This window comes from Rhea americana, unplaced genomic scaffold (assembly GCF_003343005.1).
Source record: "Rhea americana isolate MKP2758 unplaced genomic scaffold, rheAme1 scaffold_234, whole genome shotgun sequence".
NCBI lineage: Eukaryota > Metazoa > Chordata > Aves > Rheiformes > Rheidae > Rhea > Rhea americana.
This window is the reverse complement of record NW_028186351.1, coordinates 211,001-232,181: the sequence shown is the minus strand read 5'-3', so window position 1 is coordinate 232,181 and position 21,181 is coordinate 211,001. Positions and strand designations below refer to the sequence as shown.

The window sequence follows — 21,181 nt, the reverse complement described above, 5'->3', positions numbered from 1 at the left end:
GATGATAGTTATCAGAGCAAATACTAGTTTCCATCCTRACCTTAAGACTTAGTCCCTGGCCCTCCGCTTTTGTCCCTTGCCAGCAACACTTTAGATTGGAGTGTGTCCCCTTGGTTATGTTGTCTACTGAGCTCAGACCAACTGCATAGCTTGATGCCTGCAATGCCAACGAGTTCCTTAATGTAATTCCTAGTTACTTAGGCCTGACTTTTCTGCCCTTCCCCCAATTGTGTACAGCCTTTTTCCACCCTCCATCTAATGCTTGTCCACTAAGTACTTTGAAAGGGAAGAATATTTTTGCATTCCCTACATTCGATGTCAGTGCTSTGCTGCGAGTGAGTTAACAGCACTTTTAAACCTGTATTTGATTCGATATTCTTTAAAAGATGTTCTGGAGAGCTCTTCCTGAAGCAGATCTAAGCCCAGGCTCAAAGCAAAGGTGTGAAATACCTCTAGTTGTCTTGGTAACAGGAATTTTCCCAGTATGAGTTCTTCTTGCGCTGGGAAGGAAAGKGTTGTCCTCAGTGTGAAGTTACAAGTATGACAGCATGTTTGTAAGAGAGAAAAACTTCACACTGCAGTGAAGCGAAAGCAATTGCTTTTTCCAGCGCACCCTTTAAATGAAGGCTTAGGAGGATGTGACTCCCAGTAGTATCCCAAGACTTAGGCAGAAATTGTGCTGCATCTGATGCCAAGAAGGATACGTTACTCGGATTTCTTCAGATGGTGAAGTGATTTTTCAAAATGGTAGAATTGGGGGGATTGAGATCATCAGATGATGGCTCACTGTACTTTTCCCTGAAAAGGAAAGAGCACAAGTGGCAGCAAGACAGACCTTTGTGTAGTGCAGCCCCTAGCTTGAAGTCCTTTTCCCATTAAGAGATGATGTGGTTCCTGTATCACTAAACTCTTCATGTGTGCTCAGGAGCTAACAGTGCCCTTAACCATTTGCTGACTATTAAATTGGGACTGTGTGGGGCATGAACAACCACAGTGACCAAAACAAGATCCTCTACATCACGTAATTAATATGTAGTGAAGAGCAAAACCCAACAAGGTGATGTTTTGGGCTATCCTATCCTTGTCTGCATTTTKCATTCTACTCATAATCCTCTTTTCCAGCGTCCTGCTCATGGATTCCAAGTTAATATGAAGCTAGAGGCTGTGGACAAAAGAAATCCCATCTTGATAAGAGTAGCAACAATAGTTGACAAAGACGAGCGTCGTATCAAGGTACACCTTTGAAAACGAAGGCTGTGTTGATGGAGGCTCCTTGGCAACAGGTCTCCTTCCTGAAGGATGACACACAGAGAGGAGTGGAGTCTTCTCCTCCCACTAGCCTTTTGATTCTCAGTCTTATYGCTGTGATTGCAAAGAAAACACCAAATTTTGCCAAATATTGTAGCATGGTTTGCAGTGTGACCGCACATTTGCCTGCAGCTCTACAACATACGTGACCCAGCAGCCTTTAAACAGCAGAGATCTTTATTCTCTGTCAACCTGACCTGGATCTAAACCAACATGAAGTGTTTCAAATCTTATTACTRGTGTCTTCATCCGGTAGAAAATTCTCATCTCTTCACGGCAAAACTGRCCAAACTCATTGGGTTTTATGGTGTTTTGGGGATTCTCAGAAGAAAAAGAAAATCTGCAATTCTGTTTGCAGATACTTAGTCTGAAGTATAGAGTTTGATGAGGCAAACCATACTTTATGCTTTCTTGTAGGCCCTGTGATTTGACTGTGTYACCAGAACCTCTTTGTTCTGTAAAACATAACTGTAGGGGTCAGGAAAACAGTTACACTGAATGTATAAAGAATGACTGTGTATGACTTAAAGAATCAAATGAGTCAGCCCAAGTTGAGCAAGGTGAAACAAAGGGAGAGGCTAAAATAAAAGCTAAGTCATATACTTAACTATATCCCCCACTGAGGCCATGTTCTGTGTGCTTCTTTCAGATACATTTCGATGGTTGGGACTATAATTACGATTTCTGGATCGATGCGGACAGCCCTGACATTCACCCAGTAGGCTGGTGTGCAAAAACTGGACATGCTTTGCAAGTCCCACTAGGTAAAATAGATGGCATCATATTATCATGCTGTACATTTTCTTAAGTGCAACCTGCTCTTCGGATGTTGGAAGCTTTTACAAATATGTTCCATTTTCTTTTCATTATCAGGTGCTGTTGGTCCAGTGGGAACAGCAGGACAAACATGTCCTACTCCAGGCTGTCATGGTATCGGTCATGTCAAGGGACCACGATATGGAACACATTATACGTACGTGTAGGAGGTCTCCTTATAAGCACTCTGCCTCTCCGATTCTGGTTGCTGTCTGTAGCAGTAATGCAGCAACAGGCACCTGCACTACCCCGAAGTTATCGCAGGGTGGTTATTCTGGAGACAGTTACCAGTGTGACTGCAGCTCCCTCCTGTGTCTAAATGTGTTACTCCACTGTGAATTCACTTTACACCGGTAGAATCATTGCAACTGCAATAGTTCAGGTTAATTCAGTCCAATTTCTGCTACCTAGCATCAACGAAGGAATTTCTTTCATAAAATAACTTACCCAGGAACAGCATGCCAGCAGGCAGTTAAAAGGAGAGAGAGAGTGTGGATAAATTATTATAGCATAGGTGTGGGGACTGCTAGCTCTTGTTTTGTACTCTGCCTCCAATTTTTGTGTTCTTGGAAAAGGAGGATTTTTCTTGGCTATGTCATCTTAGAGTAGGAAAACAATGACAGATAGGAGGAGTTCTGAAAACCCAGTATTGCATAATGTGGTAAGGGCTTTGAAGTTTTCAGAGAGAAATTTGCAGGACTGTATTTTGTTTCATGAAATATTGCTCAGACAAACAGGCTAGAGAGGAAGAATACTGTTTTCCTCTGACTAGACTGACTTTAAAAACATGAGTTAGGTGCTTTTCATTTCTAATTCTGCCATTCAGTCCCCTGGTTTCCCATGCTCAAAACTGGGTAACAATATCTCTCTTTTAGGCAGTGTTTTTGGCCTCAGTTCTTTTGTTTTTATAAGGCTGTGCACTTTAGAGCAGTAGTAGAGTTGTGCATTGTGGTAGAATACATGAAAGACTGCTTTTTAAGAAGTTTACTTGCCTGTATTTTGATAACGTCATTTCAGTTTCGATGTCAGATCAACTCCCCCTAATGCTCGCCTTCATTCTCTCAAAAAAACCTGTCTTGTGTTTTTGAAACATCTTCATCCCATTAGCTTTGCAGCATCATGCTCCTTTTTCTGACAACCCTCCCACCTTAAAACTCTTTCTCTCCATACCATCCTCTACTCTGGACCTTAGGATTAATTTTTCTCTCGCTTATATTGATGCTTATCCATTTAAGTTACCAGCACAGCATGAAACAAAATCTCCATCTGCTTTTCTGGCCCACTGCAACTCTCTTGCTCTGTGGCACGCAGGACCACCTGTAGCTATGAAGCCTACAGTCTGCTCCTCTAAAGATTTCTGCAGCATCCCCAGAACTGTTGTGTTTTTCTGGGTTTGTTGATGAATGTGTCTGCCTGAGGCTGATGTGGCTAGATGACCTAAAAACATACATTGTAACCTCCCTCTCTCTCTCTCTCTCTCTCTCTCTCTCTTTTTTTTTTTGGTAACACAGGTTAGTTGGCTGCCCATATTCTGATGTGAATCTCAACAGAGAAAACTTGCTACAGGACCGTCTGAGCGGGGAGAGGCTCTCCCCTAGCCAGAGCATTCAGAAGAACAAGAAGCCAGATATGGCCGCTCCATTTCTGCAGGGAGCGGGAGAGTCTTCTCAGGAGGACTCTCCGCAATCCAGGTGAGCTCAACCCCTTTCCTTTGCAGCTAACCAGGGAGCAAAACTGTTTTACAAGGCTCAAAAACACAGGAATCGACAGAGAAGCTATAAAGCATTGAGTTAATCTGTCTGTAATATTGACCCATGCCCCAGCCAGCCTTAACACAGAACAGTGCATTTCTGTACCCTCATATGCCTTAATAGGTTTCTTGATTCCTTAATCCTGCTGCTCTGGTCACATTCCAACAAAGGAAATTGCATTCTGTCTCCATAAATTTTTCCTTGCTGTTTCAGTTTAATATATATTCTTTTCTTTCATTTCCTGTCCTAAAACTGTCAAGCAAGATTATTTTGCACTATTAAACTGTAATTGCATTCCACCCCAGAGTCGACTACATTACGCTGGTTTGTATAATGACTATATATGTATCATTTGGCAAATAAGTTGAGCTCCTTCAGATATTTTATTGTCTTATATGAAAATCTTAAAATTGAGTATTGTTGAAATAATGTGCATATCTGTGTATGAGTTTTTGGACAGCAAAAGGCAGTTAAAATGTGTCATTGGACACACCTGGACATGAAAGTTTTAACTCTTGTCACCCTTAGGCTGTAGGAATCCAGTCTCACGAGGGCAATCTCCAGTGATACTTTTGGTCTTTGTAGTAGATGAGGACTCTTACATGTTTTAACGTCTGTGTRCCTTGCTTAGTTTTTTTAACATTTTCAAGATATATTTGGTAAGACAAAAGGAATACTTCTCTCCCCCTAGGTATACATGGCCAAAGTTTCCCTTCCCCTATCCCAGGAGCATGCAGGGCTCTCCGTTTGCTAGCTTCAACCCCAAAACTGCGTTTTGATAGCATTGTTACCATAAAGTTTTTTCAGAGCTTCAGGATCCTCCCAGGATAAAGGCATTTTAAAACTGTTAATATATTTCTATTCTAAATATTTCATTTTCTGATAGCGGGAGGTTTGAATTCACTATAACACCCTACTGCTTGTCCCTTCCTTGGACAACTCTGTCAATTTATGCATCATAAACTCAGTCATGGAAACTCTCTAAAATGTTATCCTGAGGTATCAGGATTCAAAAATCTTAAATCTCTTGATTTCATCAGAATGTATGCTTCAGTGGGTTTCTTGTAGCTGCTGGGATCAGAGCCCCAGGCTAGGGGGGAGAATGTATCTCCCATAATCTCTCTGAATTGGTGCTAAAGAGTAAAAAGCACTTTGTACTGCACTGGTAATTATCGTGGGAGAAAGGGAAGCTTCCACCACTAGATGGTGGTTGGTGCTTCCACTTGCAAGAAACAGCCAGCTTTGCTCTCCTCTGGGGAAAGGGGGAACAGAGCATGCTGGCCTAGCATGTATCAATTGTCTGTTTCTACAGAAAATCTACACAAGGCAGTGAAAAATCATATCAAAGCAGCCTTCACAGCCTGTCGGAACAGTCTGAAATCAGTCAGGAGAGAGACGGGGTAGAAGAGGAGTCTTCTGCAGCCATCAAAGCCAAACCAAAGAAGTAAATAAGATTTTTGCAATTTATTTTTATGTATTAACAGATGTGTTTCTTGATAGTGCTGCTGTATCTGAAATATGGATGTAAATCACTGGCTTGGAACAGCCCACTTTGGTCAGTGATTTACAGTATAAGGTTTTAGAATGACATGTTAACTTTAAATCCCCTCCCTTCTTCCCATTATTTTGTGGGCTCTTTTTCCTGCTGTAAACTTGCATCTGAGTTCTAGCCACGAATTTAATAGCACAGTCCTTCTCGCAGAGACAAAGAGAGAGACTGGGGCCGTGTGGCACAAGTGCCAATTTTAAGAGGAAAACGATCTTAGTTTCTAAAAGTCCCATTAATCTTTTTAAAAAGGAGTAATTATCTCTGTGCATCTTTTGAAATGTTTTGTGATTGATGCTTTCAGACGTGGGTGCTCRCATGCCTATATAAAGGTACAGCTGGTGAAACAGGAAGACAACGGAAGAGGTTGGTCGATTTTGTGTGTGTGTGTGCATGTCTGTGTTAAATACAAAAACCATGAGGACCACTTAAAGCTTTGTATTTTTTTTGTCTTTGATTCCACAGCCAAGAGAAAGCACATGTGTGAAGAGATAGTGTAACAGTGGTCTTGACTTTCTTCCCCCTTGCTTCCTTTAAAATGAAGAGGAAGGGTAATAGCCCTTAGTGATACGAGGTTTAATATTTGGTAGCGTGAAGCCTCGTATTTATTAATTGAGAAGACAAGATTGCCTCATCTTTCATGCCACTGTATACTCTTCTGTAAAAGTGAGGGGTTTGAGTCCCCAGGCAGTCTTTGCCAGGCAYAGTATTTATTGAGCTACTGAAGAATGCAGCTGCAAAGTTACCCAGAAACATTTGCAGATGACAAGCTAAATTTAACATCTGTCTGCCAGGCTTTGACCGAATTTCATTGACTCCTCTCTGTGGAGTCCATTGGATTATCAGAAACATATTTAGATATTTTGGGCAGTGTCTCTTTTAAAATTCTTTTGAGGATGAAATAGAAATTAAAAAAATCAAGTGGAATAACAATATTGTTTTTCTTCTAGTATATGACAGGTTAAGTTTTAAGAGAAGCTTTCTGATACCATTTCAGCAAACCATATGTGTTAACTTTCAGATTTGCTATAAAAAGCCATATAAGAGAACAAAGCTGACCAGCCTTTTAGGAGGATTTAACATGGTAATAAGCCTCCAATGAAAAAAACAGCTAAGCAGGCACAAACTGGGATAGGTGCCTAGCTTTTCTTCTATTCGTTTTTACCTAGTGCTGACTTCTGCAATCAGAGCTAGAGAAGTCTGCCAGCTCGGAGATGTGCTACCAGTTGGCAGGGAAAGCTGCCCTGTTTCCCTTCACATTCACCTTAAACAGAATGACACCAATGGAGGGAAATTCTTCAATAATCCACTGACCTGTAATCTCACAATTGCCCAAAGCTTTCATCCCGTATATACTTAAACTGTTCAAACCCTACTTCTTTCTCAAAAAGAAAATAATTTCTTCAGATGGTAGTTTGGATGTTACCCTGCCAGAATTTGGGTTCAGTGAAGAAAAAGACACTGCAGTTAGTATTACCGTGAGCCTTTCTGTTCCTCCAGGTGCCTACATTTGGATGCAGCCTTCAGAGCAGGCATGCTTTTTGTACGCTGTTACCTGCAGTGTTATCAGTGTGGCTGAAGTTTGGAAGGGTTAATGGTGATGATCAGGTTAGGGATAGACGAATGTGGGCAGAAGTGAAGAAGAGCCAAGACATGAGGATGAAGAGGGTGTAAAGTGACTGGGAGCTGATCRGTGATAGAAGTGGGGCTTGCACAGCCGTGCAAAAGCTCTGGGCTCAAGCAGGCTCCTGCCCTGGAGTGGTGGGGCTAAGGCCAGCTCCCTGAAGAAGCAGGATATGCAGAGCCCGTGGAGCCCATAGGACACTGTCTGGACCAGACCGTCCTCCCTCGGGCTCTGTTGAGCCAGTCCTAAAACCTAATCCCTTGTTTGTGCCCCTCTTTGGGAGGATGCTTCCTAACCCCAGATGTACCTTCGTACATCATCCTCATCTCAGATTGCTGCTTGCTTAAAGTGCAGTCTTACAGGACAAGCAGTTTTTAATCAGGTTAATCTTCCTCCTTTGGTCTCATTATTAGAAATAGAGACCTGTATTTGATGCTGTCCCACATCCTTTAGGGAGTGGAGATGAGGTAAGGTGGCACATGTGGGAACAGCAATAACCTTGTGCGAGACCAGGCTCTACCTTTGGCACCGCTTTCTGCTTGGCCGGTGAGGACGAGGGAGGCAATTCCTGCAAACTTGCTTTTTTCCATCTTTCCAGTACTGTGCTCGTTTGTGCTTTACGGCTCGACCGGCACATTGCACCAATCCTTACACACTGTCTTGCTAACTGCTCTTCATCATAACGCTGAATAAATCTAGTCTGGCCATTGCAGGGGCGGGAGAGGGGAACAGAAACCGTATTGGTGTCGTGTATATGAGTATTAACACGGCAGCAAAACGCGTGTTTCGTCCCGGTGCCGCGCGATGGCGCCTGGAAGCCGGCGMATCCAGGGCGAAACGGTGCAAGGCAGGGCAGCGGCGCGCGGGGGGAGGCRAGGGGACAGGGCAGCGAACTGCTGCGAGCCGGAGGAACGCGTTGTTTCCAGCCTCTGCTTCGCTTCCTGTTGTATAAGCRGCCAAATCCCTGTAGGACCATGACTCTGCACTACCCGAGTGATCTCACTGGGGAGGGGTGATTCTGTTTTATTATTTATTTATTTATTTATTTTAAAGCCTCCATCATTTGACATATGAGGAGGGAATTGATGCCTGGAGGTAACCTGCAGYGCTGCTGGCCTGGGAGCCTCCTGGGGCCATCAGCTGGCATGCGTAGGGCTCTTAGCAGGCTGGCTACAGCTGTGAGCTGAAATGATGCCATTAGTTTCCAGCTGAAGATGCTGTTACCAGAACTCCTCCACCTTGTCAATAAAACGCTGCAAACATTTTCTGTGTTAGCAGCATCGCATCATTTTGCTGTGAAGAAGCTACCGATAAAGCCTCCAGCCTGATGATTTTGGCTTTCCCACACTTTATTTTATTCCTTCCCCTGCTTCRGGAGGGTGGAGAGAAGGCCCCGAATCGTGGTGTGCCATGTAATGGCAGTGCGTGGCTGTATTTGCCTGCCCTGCCTCGCTTTTCCCTCCGGAGTGTGACCCTGCCCCCTGCTTTGTTGTGATTGCTCCCGAAACTCGCTCTGACTTGTCTCCTTTCCTTTTCCAGACTCTGATTTCGATCTCCAGCAGGCCCTCCACCAGTCCATCTTCATGCCTGCGCTGTCCTCTAACCCGAGCCACCGCCTCAACCTCTGCTGGGCGCAGCACTGCAAGCTCTTGCCYGAGGTCTCGGGCCTCACAGCCAAGCAGGTGGCCAAATGGACAGTGGAAGAGGTGAGTCCCCCTCTCTGCGCTCTCAGGGCCTGAAGGAAAGCTAGGCACTCCTAGAGCTGCTTGGAAGACATCTCTATCCTCTTTCCCTTTCCAGGCAATGCCTTTCCGTTTACTTTACAGCCATGGCATATGCAATAAATTACTGACTCAGAAGTTATACCCAAGTCCCCTTAAAAAGGGAGGRGAAAGATCCATATTAACCCACTGGTGTCCATGGAGTATTTCCCTGAATAGGATTCTTTTTGTGTTTATTTATTTACTCCTTGATCTTGGAGTCCTCAGGCCTGAAACACTATTCTGGCAGCAGATTTTGCACCTTCTCTCTGATCTCCCTCCCCCTCTTCTGTCATTTGGCTGCTGATTCACTTTAACATTGCAGATGCTTCCAGASTGCACTGTGCATGCCCCCTCCTCCTTCGGCTCACCGCCTGTTTCCCCTGCAACAAAACTGCCCACCGCCTGACCTGGTTTCTGGCAGAGGTAGCTGTGCAGCTGGAGATGTGTTTCGGCAGTCCTAGCTCTTGACATGTCTCCTGTAATTAGGTGGCATGCGACAAAGCTAGGATCTTTTGTGTGCTGAGTAGATGTTTCTGCCTCGATGCCTTGGGCGTAAATAATATTTGTACCTCAGCTCAGGAGGCAGTGACAGTTTGGATCCTGGCACTTAATTGTAGACCATTTAATTCAGGAGAAATATGCTGTAATGTCGCATTTGCAAGGAAGTAGCTAATCTGCAAAGCAGGAAAAAGGTGCCATTTTTTAATGAAGTATCAAGGGTCTTCAGAGACTTTTAGAAAGTGCATTTTCTTTAAGTACCTCTTATATGAGATAAATCCAATCTTGACTTCGCTCTTCATGCTGGAGGACTGCTTTGAGTCTAGTGGGACTGCAGTATCACAGGAGACAGGAACCAGAGCAGTTGTGAAGGGAATAGAGCAATTAGTTTGGCTGTTTAAAACTCAATCCTTTTTTGTCTTGTTTTGTATTTTAATGAAAATGTGTTTGAATTGAATTTGTAGCAAACATATGGAGGAAAAAAAATCTCTCTGTGAGAGATTGGCTGTTCGTATCCTTTCTCAAAGCTTGTACAGATTTTTCTAAAAGGTCCTATAGTAAATCAATGAGGGCAGGAGCAGTTAATCCTCTGACATAAAAACAAGCAGAATATCTTTCTTTTGGATAAAACATGGAGGTTGTTTCATGGAAGAGCAGAGTCAGGATACAAGCCAAATAAAATTTGTCCTTTGCAGTTGACCTTTAAAGCATCTACAGGGTAGATTTAACTGGGATATTAGTTAAGTAACAGATAAGTGTAAGTAGAGACTGCGTTGAGTGAATGAAAGCACTCTGGGCACAGCGGTTCAAAACCTAGATTTCTCTGAGCTGTGATCTGTGGTGCAGATTCGCTCTCACTACCAGTGAGATTGAATGGCATATTAAAAAGATGAGTTGCAGCATCGCAGTGGACCGGCTAAAGGCATTACACGTTTTGTCTTGAATTTCAATAAAGCGGATCTGATTTTGCAAATTATGCTCATCGCAAATTCCCGTAGAAATCAATTTGGCCTCTGTACGAGTACTTGCAAGATCAGCATGTGCAATGAAACGTAGCTGCAGGTCTGCAAAGATGAAAGCAAGCAGAACTTTCTGTGTTTTAGGGAGTCCAAAGTAGATCTGATCTGCTGATGCTTGGGTTCCTAAAATCTTCCTACAGGGCAAATATTTGCTTATGGGTTGCACTCTGGCACAAAGGAGGCCATTCTGCTGGTCTGAAACAAGAGCAATGGGAGTGTAAAATTCTCTTTTGCTTTCAGATGAAGAACTGTTTTTATTTTAGAAAACCCACAGTAAGGGTAAAAAAAAAATCTTTCTTTAATTCTCTGTTGGTTGAGAAGAGCTGAACTGGCAGAGCCGCAGCAGTATTTAAAGGCCCTCAGGCTAAGAGACTCTTGGTAATGCTGAACAATCAACAAGAGTAGTTATTTTAATGCAGTCTTGTTATTTATTGTAAGCTTCCTGTTGTGAAAGCACAGTCAGTGAAGGATGTTGAACCACAGAAGAACRTTGATAGGTGACGGAGTTGAATTGTTCATTAGTTAATCCTGCATGAGATGCTAATGCATTGCAGGGGGAACTATTCTGGTGTTAATTGCTTGTAGATTACTAAATCCAAGTTAATGCCGGCTCCTATCTGTGTATTTTCATCAGGCACTGTCAGTTCTGCTATAGYTCAATATTAAAGGGATGTTGTGTCAAACTACCTTCAAAGTTTACCAACCACATATAGCGATACTGTACTGACTTGTGGGGACAGATCAAAAGCCTGTTGCTCCCAGTGGCCGGCAGCAGTTGTCCGGGAAGGATACGGGYACAATGCAAACGTATATTACTCCCCCAAGACCTCTACCAGCCTCTAAATACCGTCAACCCTAGAGAGTTTTCTCACTTTGCCCTCAAAGGTCAGACTGTTAAGTTCTGGAAGATACCTGACCCAGCAGAAAGGTTTGTGTTTTAGTTCTGTGGTATAGGTTTCAAAAGGAAATTTGGAGAAAACAGTATTTTGTTATTCGCTAGTAATAGGAGTTTGCACATCTGCATTACAAAATTTGGAATCACTGAATGATGAAGTGATTGATTTTAGGGGGTTGCCCTAAAAACAGAGCCCTCTTTGCTAGCACCAAATAATGGTGAAGCATCGTACCCGGTGGGAGAGACACTCGGCCTTCAGGTTGCATAACAGAGACAGCAGGAATTGGAGCTCTTCACCAAAAATCAGCTTCTGCCAGGATAGATCAAAACCGGAGGGGGCTTTGATAGTTGCATTCCTGCGTAGTCTGAAGTGGGGGAAGGGGTCAGCCGCAGACACGTTGAAATGATTTAGGAGAGACTCCGACAGTCAGGAGTTAAAGTATCCGACAGTGACCCTTCTCAACTGTTTGTCTCTTCGTATTCGTGGGAGCAATGTCACATCAGTAATAACTCAGACGAATATGCCTCACAAAATAGAGCTGTTCCTGCAGGGGCGCATCCAATTAGCATGAGATGTTTGATCTTCTTATGCCTTGGATACAAATCTTTTGTGAACCAGTGGGGCTGCAGATGGGAAAGACAATACATATTAAGTTATACTCCGCTGAGTTCAGGAATGCTTCTTACATCATTTATACAATATAATCYATGGGTTTCTTGCATGCATCTCTGGGGCGATTTTTCCAAATGGGAACAGATCCCCCCCTTAGAAATGTTTTTCCCTGATATTAAATGTCAAGTTCACTTTTATTTTTTTAATCCTGTTGATTCCATGGATCCTGTCCATCAAACCACTGCAGATTAAAGAAAAGCAAAACTCCTTTCCTTCCAAGCACTTAATGTCATCTGTATATTTGTAGTCYGGTTTTCAATCCTGTCTCAAAAATGGATGTCATGTGAAGTTGTGTAAATCCTTCTTTTTGATTTTGCTTTCTGACAAAACCACACAGGAGATGAACTATGTCAATAAGTTTAAAATAGTATAGTCTTATACAGGTTTTAATCTGTAAAAATGATGATGATATTTTGTAAGGACCCTTTTGTGCAACAGAGAAACTGGACACTTGCAGAAAGAGAATCAGTTAAGTGACAGTGCAGAAAGCATTATTGGTAACCAAGAAGRTACTTTGCAGGGGTGTGGTGGGACAACACAGTAATGTTTTTCATGTGTTTCCTTCATTAATATGAGAGTTAAAATATTAAAAATTCTTGCATATAGAACTCACATACCAAAATAGGATCTTTTTAGTTGATGATGTCCCATTTTGATTGTCCATATTTCTCTTTTCCCACATTTAATCACAGGTGGCAAGCTTTGTCCAGCGTTTACCTGGCTGCAAAGAACAAGCAACCGTGTTCAGGGAAGAGGTAAGTTGAGTCTGCCCAGATCCAGTGCTGTGACACTGGAGGGTCCGACAGCTAGGTGCTTTTGGACCCTTGTTATTCCAGAGTTACAGTGCTGATGGCTTAGACGTGCTCAGACTTGTCATTAAAGAGCCTCTGGCATTTAGGAGGCTGCTTCAGTATCAAGCTAAATTTCAGCGTGGTTAATTGCATTCTGCTGCTTTAAATTTCCCCTGCAGTTCCAGTCACTTAGCTTATGCTTAACATCCTGTCTTGGACTATTGTGTGGTGGCTTTGGCACCGTTGTAAAGATGTCCTGTTGGAACGGTGCAATGAGGGCTCATCTGCTCCCTCCAACAGGAACATATGCCTGCTTCTCTTGGTGAGGCTGGCAAAAGCAGAGTTTCTTAGGAATCACTGGCTGCTCCCATGATCTGAGGTAGGTGAGTGCAGTGGAGGAGCAGTTCCTTGAACAAGCACTTGTTGAAATCAGAGCGTCTGTCAGAAGTGGTGTCTGGTAGCTCTGTCATCTGCTGCTTCCTGAGCTGGACTCACCGGACAGGAGTCTCTGTTGGTGATGCACTCCACATGATTTCACAGAAACTACAGCTAGTTCAGGATATGGTCCTCATCTTGTTTCACACACTTTTTTGTTTACATGGCTCTACTGAGTGCTTTGGCTTCCAGCAACCTTTCAGGTGTGATTTGGAGATCTTTTATGAGCTTCTGATTGACTTCCACAGACACGTTTCCCCTTCTAGGTCATCGCTGCACTGTCTGCTTTGGATGTGAGAGCACGAGGGCTGCCCTTTTTCAGTGCTGTGGGAGGCATTTAGCACACTCTCAGCACTAAAGCAGAACAGTACATTGCAGCGACTGGAAAGGGCAGAGTTTAATAGATGACTGCTCCCTGGAGCTGGCTTCCTTTCATGATGAATCAGGCAAGAGTGATGTTACAGGATTTATGTATCTGTATTTTGCTTTCACTTACTAGAAAAAATAATACTAACAAAAAGCAAAAGAAATTGAGGCTTGCAAAAATACTATTTGCAAAGTAAAAATACAGTAGGATCTGGTTTATTTGAACACAGTGGGAGTAATGGAATTTGTCCAGATGAACCAGTCTGTCAGTATAGCTGAGTGTAAAAGATGCATCCTCATTTCTAGTGAAGATGTATTCAGAGATTAGGGCTTGGTAAGTGAGATATAACTAGCAAGTCTTCTACTATGACCATTCACAATTTATTATTTTCTTGCAGTCATAATTTAAATGGTCTTAATCACAGTTCCAGTGGCTGTTTTCTATTTTAGAGAGAGGTGTAGCCATGCCCTATTTTAGTATCTTACTTTTCACAGCCTCAGAGTATTGTTCTCTTTGCCAAGCAAGAGGGCTTGGGTTTTTGTCAGGTTTGTGCTCAAGCTAAATTGCCAGTTTGAAATTAAAACCCTTTTAGCAGTTTGGCTTTGGCCAGAATTTGTGTGTGAGTGGCAGCACTGCTGAACTCCACCAGAATTGTGCATTAGTGGTAATCAGGCCTTTGAGTGCTCTCTGTTTAGGATAAATAAATCCCTTGCAGACTTCTCTTGGCGGCGGGGGAGATGGCTAAGTTGCTGCTTACATTAGGAATGAAGAGAACAAATTGTGCGCAGAATTTTAAAAACCACTCAAATAGGATGGAGCAAAGAAACGCATAATAATCCGTGGGCAGTGTATTGCATTTGTGTCTAGGGTAGGTCTGCTTAAAATAAGGCATCTTAGAGGCAACACAGTGAAAGTGAAGCACAGTAACATTAGACTCAAAAGCATTTTGAAACCTAGGACTGTTTTCCACCAGTTTTCTTCTACTCTTGACTCTAATTGAAGCAGCGATCCGTTTATTTCAAGGTATTTTTAGCATGTCTGGTGCAGCAATGCAGACTCTGGGCAGCTTGCAAACACGAATCAGTGAAGTGATCTATGGACTGGGAGTGTTGCTGTCATTTCCAGTGTAGATACCGGCAGGTTAAGTAGCTTGCTAATGGTCTCCCGTGTGATTAGAGCAGAAAAGGGGAAATCAAATCTCCTGGCTCCCATCTCTTTGCTTTAATTATATGTTTATCCAAGTTAATTAAAAGTAGCCACTTGTACTGRTTGTTGAAATGCAAGGAGGTTCTAGTTGGGAAAACTACAAGTGTAGGAGAATTGTTCTTCTGGATCGGATGGATGTCCCATGTCATCCACTGTAACTGGTGATCATCAAAGAGGAGGATGAGATGCTGTTGGTCGCTGTAAATGGATGTTAATGGAGTAATGTATCTCGAGGAGATGCACATTCCTTGCCTGTATCCATTAATCCTTGGCTTCTTCCCTGAAGCATTCGGTATTTATATTAATTACATCTTTGTCATCTCTTGGGTAACTGCGGACGTTTTTGGAACCCAAGTAAGTTTCTAATCTTTTCTTTTTTTAAAAAAGATTTCACTCATTGGTACCTAGAACATCCTATATTTTCACAAGGTAGTGTAGTTTTTAGATTGCTTACATGGAGTATCATTAGTGTTCTCCTTGCTGATATATTATGAGCATGTATGTGTAAGTCCAGACAGCTTATGTGTCTCTACTAGGCCTTGTTTTAAACAGGGCATAGCTTTTACCTTGTGCTAAACAAGCCCATTTAGCGCCATTGAAAATGGTTTCGCAATAGCCTTCTGTTTCTCTTTTAAATGGAGACTTGTTTGTGGGCATAATATTAGATTTGAGAACAGCCAGATATTCACATCTCAGGAATTTTTCTCATCTGTAAGGTTTTTAGCAAAGCTGACCAAAACATCAGGACAGAGGGCATTCGACTTTAAATTTTACCCTGAGCGGCTTAACAGGAGTCCAAAAATCTCTAATGACAGCATGTAATGAATGCAGTAGGAAATAGTGATTTTGTATTTCTAATCATTGTAGATCAGTGTCCTATATTACTTCTGGGATAGCTGCCTGCTGAAGACTTGCATTCCATATTTCCTGATCTAATTTCTGGCCACAGATTGTGAAGGAGCTCTAGGGTTTTTGACAATTGTTGGATTTTAGAGTAATTATACTGAACATAAAGTCTAATGACTGAGTGTCCTCCTCCTGATTTCTCCATAAGCCTTGACCATATTCTGGCTTCTCTGTTTGGGGAGAGCTGGCTTTTGGAGAGGCCCGAGACCTCTGGAAGGGGCAGTGTGCCTGGGACCTCATGCTGATACCAGTGTGGGAACTGGAGAGAAATATAAGGTTGCAGTCCTCAAGGCTTTTTTGCTCAGTTTTATTCCTCCGTTCTAAGAACATTGTTTAATTGGAAAGAGTGGAAGTGAGAAGAAGCCTGCCCGTTTCTAGATAATAATCTCTTATCTTTTTTTGTTTCCAACCTCTAGCAGATAGACGGAGTGGCCTTTCTACTCCTGAACCAGACCGACATAGTTAAAATACTTGGTATCAAGCTGGGTCCTGCCCTGAAAATCTACAATGCCATCCTCATGATCAAGTCTGCAGAAGAGCACTGAGAAGAGCCCCTTGCCAGAGCCCAGGAAGGATTTACAGGGAACAGATCTTTAGCTGAGAGCATTACAACATGCCGAACAGGCAGATTGGGACTTGGAAATATTTTAAGTAGAACTTGTTAAAACTATTTTGAGGGCATAAAAATCCTGCCACAATTTGAAATACGGGGCAGCTTCACTTCCAAGAAGAGGAGATTATTATATTTTGTAGTTGAATTTGGTTTTGATATATCAATCTCTTTGAGATCTAGAAGAAACCTCCAGTTATAAGGGGAATCCAGGGTAACATTGGTGGAGCTGCAATACTGAGAAAATGTTATGAGTGAAACAACTACTGTGTCCAATGACAGTGCCTGAAAGAAAGACTGAATGATCACCAGCATGTTTAATATATGTATATGTACATATGTATGTATAAAACCCTCAGAAAGGGGAGTGAGAAAATAGGGAAAATATGCACTTCAGAGCAACTCACTTATATCCTTCAGAGCTGYGATTCAAGAGCTGACATTTTTCAAGACTGGTTTTTAAATTCCATTTTCTTCTGCTGATCTTACTAATTCAAATACTCTTGGCTAATGGACTGTTTGCACTAGGTACCACGGGCAAAGGTTTTCATCAGTAATGGCTTATGTTATTTCTGCTAACAAGTAAGACTCTTACTCATGCCACCAGACAGTTGGAGGAGAGAGTGCTGTCCTTGGATGGGCTTGGGGTAGGCAGAGATCTCACATAAACCTATCTCCTACAAGAGGCAAAGAAAAATATTCCTAGCTCTGCCTCTCCCATCAGTGCTTTCAGACCGTTGCTGTCTAGAACATAAACACCTTATGGCAAAATGCAACGATGAAGCACACTTGAGAATTTGCTGGGTTCATCCAGACTCTCTTCGCCATCAGCCAGGTGGTAGGAACGGTCCAAGTTGAAAACCCAGCCATGGCCAGCATATGTGTACAGATGCAAACAGATGTCCTAGAAACAGATGTCCTAGAAACAATTTTCTTTTATTTCCTACAATTTGAAACTTATGAACAGTTAGTGCTTTGGCCTTTATGGCCTCTGAGTAGACTCTGATCTGTTCTGCTGATGAGACAGTGTGCTTTAGCAGCAGGGCCCCAGGTCCTCCRTATCTGTAGTGGTGAGTCGGGCAGAACATGAGGGGAAGGCTGACCAGAGGGGTGTCAGGGTTTGAACAGACAGCAAAACAAGGTACAGATTCTGCAAAGAGACCTAATCTGTATCCAAGAGGAAGCAATGCTTGTGGCTCTGCTGCTCTGCATATAGGTAGAAATCTGTGTATTTTGCTGGCAGTAGGAGAGTGCTAGTATTTCCTCCTCCTCAGAACATGGTTTTATGAGCATGCATCCTGGACTGGGCTGTCTCAAGAGAGGGACTTCTGCCCCATTGCTCCCAGAGTCGWCCTCGTACCCTGGAAGCACTGGGGAAGTGGTTAGCACTTTGGGGGCTCTGTTTAATGTTTCCTTTTGAGCCTGGCAGCACGCAAGGTTGCGACTCTGTCTCTGGCCATTTTCCTGACTAGATATTTGGCTGTTCTGAGGTTTAGCTGGAGTCATCTTAGCTAGATATGCCTTTCCACTGCTTTATATGAAGTTGCCGAGGTGAAACGTCTGTGTGTGAACAAGTGAACCCTTCTGCATGCTGTGAGCATGCTGCTGCTGTGTTGCCAAAGACGGCTGTGCTGTCCAAATCCAGCCCAGGTTGCATGAATTTCTCAGGCCGTTGCATGATGCAGGTGTGATCCATCCATCCACAGATGCCTCAGACTTCCTCCTGTTCTTGGCATCTTTATCCCTAACATTGTTGCCTTGGACCTGATCCTGCAGCTACTCCAGCAGCTGTAGTAAACAGAGAATGAATACGCTCTACRCGATGGTGGGATGATGCAAGGAACGTGCTTCATCTTCTTTTCCTYATCGCTTCATGTCCTTTGTCCAACCTTTCAGCTTCTGAGAAGGTCCTTGTGACCTTCCTAAAGTAATAAGTTCCTTAAAATTGTCAATAGAGCAGAATCAGAGCTGCTGAATCCATTCAGACCTGGATTAACTTACGGAGCAGTTTGTCTCCATACTTTCTATTTTTGTATAAGAAGTTAAGGAGTTTAAGCCTTCCACGGAGAAGATGTAGGAGTGGTAGGGTATTTAATATCCAAAATACTAAATAACAGACAGTTCACTGCATAGGCGACTGCAGGAGAGTTTAGTAACTTATTGCAGACTAGACAAGATATGAATTTAATTTATTAAAATATATTTCTAATGTGATAACAGGGATATTTGCCAAAGAATCACATTCCTTTATCCCTGTCAGAGCATCCCGCGTCTGCGTAAAGCTTGGATTTGCAAGCAGCACGACCKGGGCTCTGAGACAATTCACCTTCTAGGCAAAACGGGGTGGATTCCTGACAGCGGGGGCAGAGGATCAGTAGCTGGACCGCTCTGTTGCGAGCTCTCCGCTGACTTGCTAAATAACCCCTGGCCCTTCTTTGCTCTAGTTTCCCTGTCTATAAGACCCCACCAGGTGGAGGGGCCTTGAGATCTTCGGCAGCTGGCGGCTGATGTTTGAGGGCAGTTTCACTTTGCTCTCATTTCCAGTAAGCAGGTGCTGCTGAATTTTCTCTTTTACCTCTTTGCTTTAGGAGACTGAGTTGGGGACATAGGTTGCCTCCAGAAAAAAAAAAAAAAAAAAAAAAAAAACAATATTATTTCATCTTTTTACTATATATAGATAGAATTGGTGAAACAAGAAGTGAAATTCCAGTCACTGAAATTATTCAAACAGCAGAGAGATCTTTAATCCTAGGGGCTTCCAAGCCAGCTGGATCAAAGAAAAAAATGTGTACTTGGAGTTTATTCAGTTAGAGCAGTGGCAGTGTTTTCAGTAAGAAGGAAGGGAGGAAACCTTTTAGGGATAGAAAAAAGCCAAGAATCTGCTTCTTGTGCCTTTTTGCTAATCTGATAATTGTCTTCGCAGAGGAAGCGAGAGTGTGCACAGATCTGTTAGTAACTCTTCTTCCAAATATAGCTATATTTTAGTAAAAATAAGCAACTTTAATGCAAGGGCAGGAAGATTTCCGATGTCTTCACTGGACAGTTTTAAAATTTCCTAATATTTACAAGAAGAAAGCTCTTGTGTTTTAGCCCTGACTTTTCCCCATGACTTAGGAATTCKCTGGGTGCTGGTGCCCTTTTGCTTTCACCAGCGAGCCCCGCTTTTACTTGCAGCTCGGTGACTTGTTTCTCTCCAGACTTTACAAAAATTTGCCTTTTTTTCCTTTCAGTCCTAATCAAGGGCTGTATCTCAGAAGGGGTTTGCAGATGCCTTTGTTTGTTTAATGCCTTGTTGTCTGATTCGAAACACGAACTTTGAAGCAGAAAGCCAGAAGTTGTGGCTGTGTATTGTGCAAAGCTGAAACTGGTTAATGCCATTTGGTTTAGGAGGTTTTCATAATCAGCTAAATATCAGCATACACCAGCTGCGGGCTCAGCTGAACCTAACAGTTGCTTAGAAAACAAATATATTACTTAAAAGCAAGGCAGGATTGTGAAAACTTCCCATGGCCAAGCGGTGCAATCGAAAAGTCTCAGTTCCAAATTCAAATGTGTCTTAATCCTGTGTGTGTTCTTGAAAGCCAAAATGCTCAATTATTTTTTCTCTCTTTTTCCTCTTTAGTAGAGAGTCCTGCTAAAATTTTTCTGTGCCATCGCGAACGATCAGCCTTGTAATCCTGTAGTAGCAGATTTCTGCTCCGGGTAACGAATCGCATTAAAGCGGGGCGGAAGCATTCGGCAGCACTGATAGCAAAAATTTTACAACCAAAGAAAAAAAAAATCAGCTGGGGATAAGCTAGTTCAGCTGTAGAAGATTTCCTGCCTGCTTCTTCCGTGCCCTGCTTAGGGACTTATACCACAGAGAGCTTTAAAGTTTCTGACGTTCTCTCCRCCATGTGATGAGCTAGCTTATTTTTGAAATTCCTATTACTTGAACTGGAAACATGTGCAGGGGCAGGGAGTGTGCGTCCGCTGTCTTGTTTCAGTGTTTGAAATGTTTGCCTGGTTTAAACCAAACAAATACGTGAGCTTTTTGACGGTAGCCACAATGTTGCACTCCACCAATGCTTTCTTCTGGAAATGTGAATAAAGTTAATATAAGTTTGAACCTGCCTCGTTCTTTCCGTGTTTCGGGCCGACTCCGGCACGCGTTCGCAAGGACGCTGTTCTGGCTCGCTGCCCCGGCGGCACTGGGACCGCAGCGAGCTGGTCGCTGYGGAGGTCCCTGGGTTTKTTTTTTTTTTTTTTTTTTTTCCTCCCCATAAACCCGATTAGCAATGTGCAGGGATAATTCTTCCTTTTAGCTTTTTATCAGGCCGAGCAAAGCTGTGCATTTGTGCTCTGCTTTTGGGCTTGCTCACTGCTGAACATGTGTCTTATGTAATTATTCTAATTAAATGACCTGGGCATTTGTTTCTGTTCCAATGGCACTTAACTGCTAATTGCAGGACGCTGTGCAGTGCGCGCTCCGTTGGTTTCCCCTCCATCAGCTGCCTGAAGCTTTCGCCCTGTCCTTTAGAAAGGTGTTTCTGATACAGCCCAAATGCTGAACCACTCATGCATCACCCTACCTAAAGCAAGAAGGGGCTGCAGATACAGATGTACTTTTTAAGTTGAGATTAGACCTCCCAAAACTAAAAATATTGGAGAGCTGGCGGGCAGCCATAATTTCTAAACTATCCCATCATCAGGGTAAACAGTTGCTTGCGTTGCTTTTCCCTCCCAAGGATTTTGCTTCTATTTAAACCCTGGCTTGTTTGCTTTCGTTACAGTGATCTGATTCCCAGTCTGGTTCRCTTGGATGCTAGTTGCCTGCTTAGTAACGCCAAGTTTTTACCTCTACTTTCTCTGTTAGTTCCCTTGGGGGTTTGTTGGGATGCGTGCTTGCCTCCATCGTCGCTTTTTTAATATCTAAATTTCTCCAGATGCCGAAAGCCTTTTTTTTATTTTTTTTTAACGGAGTTGARCACTGA

General features: G+C 42.9%; 1 protein-coding gene across 2 annotated transcripts in view; it reads left to right on the top strand.

The window, feature by feature from the left end:
• LOC146595188 (lethal(3)malignant brain tumor-like protein 4) overlaps positions 1 to 20,316 on the top strand; it is a 48,554-nt gene extending 28,238 nt beyond the window's left edge. For both annotated transcript variants that reach the window (XM_085306209.1, XM_085306210.1), the window contains 9 exons: positions 1,123 to 1,233; positions 1,958 to 2,072; positions 2,182 to 2,281; positions 3,636 to 3,815; positions 5,188 to 5,319; positions 5,726 to 5,787; positions 8,585 to 8,751; positions 12,586 to 12,648; positions 16,015 to 20,316. In XM_085306209.1, coding sequence (XP_085162335.1) covers positions 1,123 to 1,233; positions 1,958 to 2,072; positions 2,182 to 2,281; positions 3,636 to 3,815; positions 5,188 to 5,319; positions 5,726 to 5,787; positions 8,585 to 8,751; positions 12,586 to 12,648; positions 16,015 to 16,143 — 1,059 coding nt within the window. In that variant the 3' untranslated portion in view covers positions 16,144 to 20,316. The remainder of the gene's footprint in view (positions 1 to 1,122; positions 1,234 to 1,957; positions 2,073 to 2,181; positions 2,282 to 3,635; positions 3,816 to 5,187; positions 5,320 to 5,725; positions 5,788 to 8,584; positions 8,752 to 12,585; positions 12,649 to 16,014) is intronic.
• The last annotated feature ends 865 nt before the right edge of the window (positions 20,317 to 21,181 follow it).